Consider the following 5,948-nt stretch of genomic DNA (forward strand, 5'->3'; position numbering starts at 1 on the left):
TTCATCGAAAGATCAGGCAACCTAGTAGCCCAAAGAGAGCTGATCATTTTGAAAGCAACATTGGTCGTATAAACAAAAATCTCTATCATCAAAATGAGAATGAGATTGATATAAAAGTGAGCATACATGCTTTCTTCATTTATTTCTTCACATAAGTTTCTAAGTATTCGATTAGCTTCTATGTAGTTGAGATTGTTGAACTAATTGGACAAGTTGGACCCTGCTTAAAGAAGTAGCACACTACAAGGAAACAACAACAAAACAATGGAAATCTAAGAAACACAACATTTAACATTACAACAACAAAACAATGGAAAGCCAAGAAACACAACATTTAACATTATATCTCCTTGATACACTCAAGGATATCATGTTCTTTTGCTGAAGCATAAACTACTCACCCATGTATCCATGACATACCTCCCAAAATTAGTAATACTTTGAATGATTTTTCAATCATAAGGGTTTTATGGAAATAAACTTTTAACATAAAAGGTCTAGAAAGCTTGAATGAAGATGTGAAAAATAAAGTAAGCAAAGAGCAAACATCATAAAGAATCTTACGTTTTGTCATAAAGTCTCCATAAAGTTTGGATGCTTTTAAGAATCTTCAATACCACACTTTTTGAGAATTTCATGCGTTTTTCCCTCAACCTAAACTTCACACAATTTGCGTTCGAATGTTCCTCGTTCCCATAGCTGGGTTTCCGATTCTAATGTACATCTTTGATGTTATGAAGGACACAAAACTGTACAAAATTTCTGCGACGCTTGAATTGATAATCATGGACAACTCAAGGTTATCTTGAATGCTTATCTAGCAGGAGGGCATTGCACCCGGAAGAGATCAGAAAATATTATGCTGCTGTCGAGATTTGACAGCATATTTAGCTGGGTTTCCAATTTAAATGTTATGTTATGGACACAACACTCTACAAAATTTCTGCGACACGTGAATTGAGAATTTAGAACTCAAGCTTAGCTTGAATGCTTATTTAGGAGGGCTTTGTGACCCAGAAGAGAGAAAATATAATGCTGCTGGCTAGATTTCACAGCCTGTTGCGGCTGCTACGTTGGACTTCGAATGCTCTAATTATAAACTTTGTAATGTTATCCCGATCATCTGCCAAGTTTCTGAAGATTCATGAGTCGTTTGTTTGCTCACCTTACCGCTCAATATTTCTCTGTTTACATCTTTGTTTGTTTGCTGCTGCTGCTGCTTACTCTTGTTGCACCAATATTTTACTTTATTCCCATCTGCTTCACTTGTGTGATTTCTTTGTACCGCCGGCATTCTCTGCTGTTGTTGATTAGACCTCCTTGTCACATCTGTATACTAAGTTGCGATTTGCACTGTCACGTTCCATGAGTTGCTCACCATAAGAGCCCGATCTAGTCCGCTCTGGTCTTTTCGGCGACTTCGTGTTGAACATTCGTTGAGCTTGTTTATCTAATCCATGACGATGACAGTTCTTAATCGATTAGAATCGCTTTGCTTCGTGGCAAGCTTCTACTTTACTTCAAAGCTATAATTTGTTGAGGGCGCAAAAGGGAGACTCAGAGACGATTTTATGGGTGATCATCGAGCTGCACTGCGCTCTCTACCACTGCCACAGAGCTTGAAGGCATCATTGGCGGCTCTAAACTCCTCACGTTTGCCTGCTCAATATCTCTGTCCTCCTCATGCACTTCCCTGGACGACGATGGCACTCCTTTCTCGTTCTCTGCCTTCTGCATCATCGCCTTTATGTGCAAGAACACATCCATCCTCCTTGCCCCGTTGGGCTGCGCTTGTGACGAAGGAACAGCCACTATGTTTCCCTGCATCGGCGTCGCCGGAGCTGCACTAGCTGGCTCTGGAGGTTGAGATTCTGCAGCTACAGCGGCAGGCTCTAATGGAGTCGACACGGTGGGGAGCTTAGATAGTGGGTATGCTTCTTCCTGTCTGGAAGTATGGGAAACCGAGCGGTAAGGCCAGTGCACTGTGCGGTATAGAATAGCGAAAATCAATCCAGCAAGGAAAGGCCCGACCCAGAAAACCCATTGTGACTGCCACAAAGCTGCACCTCCCTGCGCCATGGCTGGCCCGAAACAGCGTGCTGGATTCATGCCCGCGCTCGTATAGCCAGGAGCCAAGAGCTCTCCTGAGATGAAGATGAGTAGGCCCAAAAGCAAGCCAGTAATGAACGCACCTTTGGCAAGTCGTGGATCACCGAAATGCGTAGTCATGGAGTACTCCAAGATCAGCTGAAATGCCACAGATATGAGGAGAAACGTGAAGATCACCTCGGATAGAAGACCTGGTCCTGCATCAACTCCGAATGATGTTAGCATCTCGCCGTCTGGACCGAGCACTTGCTGCTTCAACAGGCACCCTCCGAGGAAATACGTATGTGAGACATCTGCCGACACCACCAGCTTCACGAAGAGAGCACCAAGCACAGCCCCAGCAGATTGTGCTACGATGTAAAGCACGGATCTCACGAACGAAGTATGCCCTGTAATCATGGTAGCGAAGGAGAAGCTCGGGTTCAGGTGCCCCCCGGATACAGGCGCTGCTGCTAGAATGCACACAGTGTAAATGAGGAATTGGGTAAGAGCTACTGCAATGCGGGGGAAGGCAAATTGTGCTTTGAGGCAAGCGATCACAGCAGCAACGCTCACGAATGTGAGAACGAGGCTACCGGCGAATTCCACCAGCGCACTCTGCCAGACTGCGGCTTTGCCAAGTTCTGTTGAGCCGAAACGAACGTGACGTTCCTGTCGATGAGCGGAAGAGTGGTCTTTGTCTTTGGAAGCGCCATCGCCGAGAACGAATGAAGACTCTGGGGCAAAAGGGAGGTCTTTCTTGAGGCTATCGTCGGCAGCCAGGGGTTCTGAAGGGCGGGTTCTTCAGGACAGAAGAAGCAAGGAGTGAGGAACTGGATGGCAAAGTCTGCACGACAAAACAATAACTCTGCGGAAGGTAGCAAAGAGATGAGATCAGAGAGAGGACCTGCTAGCGCTTCTGAGGAGGATTGTTGTGGACGATCGAGAGCGAGGGAAAATATATGAAGGCTGAGGTGATGATCCTCGTGAAGAACGTCGCCTTCCCAATGACGGATCCCGAGAAATCATCTCCACGATCTCTTCCTGCGAGGGGCGCTGGACGTGCCCGGACATGCTGTACTGCGCGGGGATCAGATAATGGCGATACAATTCAAAGGCAACAGCAGAGAAAGCTCTCTCAATCTGTCAGTCTATCAATCCATGCGCCTCTGGAAGGCTGCAAAAGTTCTGTGCAGCAGGCGTCATTATCTCACACCAAAAGCAGAGAGAGAGAGAGAGATCATGACTCAGCGGAGATGCATGTAAGACTTCCACAACTGGAGACTAGAAAGAGCGAGAGGTGAGGAGACAAAGCTGTTCAAGGAAAGTTGCAACGGCCATGACAGAATAAGAGTTTGCAGCTGATACTCGTTTCAAAGGCTGTAAAATTCCTCTCCATATTGGATGATCTATCACACACACACACACACACACAGCAGCAGCAATTATTACAAATGTAAGAGGCTGCTGCAATGGTCTGTCTGGCGAGAGAGAGAGAGAGAGAGAGAGAGAGGGGGGGCAAAAAATGGTGGCAATTGATCAGGATGCAAATGAGATTCTCAGAGCTCCAATACTGAGAAATCGCCTTCGAAAGATGAGGCCATGGTGTCTCTGCAGAGATCTCCAATACCGAGAAATCTGTAAATACAGATATGAGGCAATTGTGTGAGAATTCATCTTGAAAAGATGAGGCAAAATGTGTCTCTGCACAGAGACAGAGACAAAGAGAGACAGATAGAGAGAGAGCGCTTTGTTTAAGGAGAAAAGAGGAGTTGCAAACAGACCATATAACCACTTGCAAATCTAAACAAGGAGTGATTAGGTCTCATCCAAGTCTATAATTTAAGAAATTTGTATCACAATCTATTCAAACCCTGTCGTGCTCTTGTAGATGGTTGCTGCCAGCAATTCAGCTCCACCACAAAGCTTGCATTTAAATGAAAGACAAAGAAGAAAATTACCACCTCCCCTAGTAAAGTAAGCCCAACGCCAAGCTTTGGCCTTGTTTGTTTCTTTTTAGAACTAAAAATTTTTTGGCTCTTTAATTGTCTAGGCTCCTTTTCTTTTAACAAATTTGGGTCTTTAAGAACCAAGCAACCTATGGCTCCATAACCTGCAACAACCCATGCTTTCAAGAGGTTCAACACCACCATAGACCTTTCATTCTCGCACTCTCGGTAAGCCCTGGATCCTCACAGGTGTACAGATGGATGCAAGTGTTCAAAGCCCTATAGAAAGTTATCATGTTCACCTAAGGTGGTTTATGTGGGGACCCCAAGGTTGCAAGCTCCAACCATCCCATAAGATCAAGAGGATGGGGACATTCATCTTCGTTCTCAGCTCACCAGACACACTTTTATCAAGCTTGTAACTATGTAATGGTGCCGCAATCAAGAAGCAACACATTCATCAAGCTGACCATGGGTTAACACAAAAGGATTTCTTGCTATAATCTTGCCTTATAAGCACGTATCCAAGAAGCCATGAGTCCTTCATAGGCAATATGCATGATGATGGGTTGTTCATTCATATGTCCACCTATTCTCAACCATTCTGTAGAGTTTAAGCAAGTCAACATCACCATATCCATGTGTGCTTCTACTCTCCTACTTTTGGTCTTATATGGCTAAAAACAAGTGCCAATTCTTTGTGACCCCTAAAATTACCTTCTATACTCTCTCTCTCTCCCTCTCTCTCTCTCTCTCTCTCTCTCTCTCTCTCTCTCTCTCTCTCTCTCTCTCTCTCTCTCTCTCTCTCCCCCAAACACAATGACCCTTTTTTCTAAAGTATCCCCATTGCCAAGTGCATTACTTGGTCACATTCATAGTGATACAAGCATCTCTACCTAACACCACAAACATTTCTCCTCCTTGCTTCCCATGACATAATAGACCCATGCGGATTCTCTTACCCTCCTAACTTTAATAGCATCACCCCTTAGACCTACCCCTCCCTTTCTTGCTATTCTACCATCAACATTATGTAACCACTCTTTTCAAGTGTCTTATTATCTTCATGCTTTCAACTAGTCTCATAATTAGTGAATGATAGGCTACCAATATCCCACACAAACATCACAAGTCTAGATAAGGATGCCACAACCACCTTACCCTCTTTGATAGCTTGTACTACATATAATGAGCTTGCATTAAATGGAACCTAGAGTTTACCTACGTTAAAAGTACAAATTGGGGCATTAGAGCCATGAAACTATGTACTCCACCACCATACGAGAGTCCGAGGGTCTTAGGTTCAATTTAGTACATGCACAAAAGACAAAACTTTTCTTTCTAGTACCTATTTATTGGTGTGAACACTACATCTATGTATCAAACCTTATAAGAATACATATTTAATATTATTTGTGGTACACTGTCAAAGAAAAGCATTTACATTGGTCTTCTTTAAATATTTATTTTATGCCACTACATGCGTTCCTTATACTTTCAAATCCATTTCATGTGTATAATTTCTACAAAGGAGCTCTGAGGCAAGTCCATAGTGTGATGGCAACTTGGGCACAATGACCACTAGAAATCTAAAATTTTTACAAGAATAAAAAGATGGAGGAAGGAGGGAAGAACATGTGAGTAGACAAGCTATTACAATTTAGCTTCTATCCACATGTAAAAGAAAGTGTCTTCTATAAGATTTACCCCAGTATTATCACTGGCCCTACTATATATCACACACAATGTAAGCATTCTACATGTTGCGTACTCATGGTAAAGGCCCTTGTTAAACACCATAGGTCAAACCCAAGATTATGATGATATGATGGAAAAGGGCATATAATACGAATCATAAATTACCTTAAAAGTACAAGAAGAATCAACTCACCTTTATTATAAGTTCATTTT

The 5,948-nt window shown here is 43.2% G+C and overlaps 1 protein-coding gene across 1 annotated transcript; it reads right to left on the reverse strand.

The window, feature by feature from the left end:
• Positions 1–680: 680 nt before the first annotated feature.
• LOC147892923 (uncharacterized) lies at positions 681–3,826 on the reverse strand. Its single transcript, XM_087387476.1, has 2 exons — positions 2,996–3,826; positions 681–2,890 (listed from the first exon to the last, which is right to left on the reverse strand). Exons 1-2 carry the CDS (start codon positions 3,160–3,162, stop codon positions 1,570–1,572), a joined length of 1,488 nt encoding a protein of 495 aa, XP_087243602.1. The 5' UTR covers positions 3,163–3,826; the 3' UTR covers positions 681–1,569.
• Between the last annotated feature and the right edge of the window lie 2,122 nt (positions 3,827–5,948).

This window comes from Dipteris shenzhenensis, chromosome 16, assembly GCF_047967505.1.
Source record: "Dipteris shenzhenensis isolate YYH24624 ecotype China chromosome 16, Dip_SZ_1.0, whole genome shotgun sequence".
NCBI classification, from domain to species: Eukaryota; Viridiplantae; Streptophyta; class Polypodiopsida; order Gleicheniales; family Dipteridaceae; genus Dipteris; species Dipteris shenzhenensis.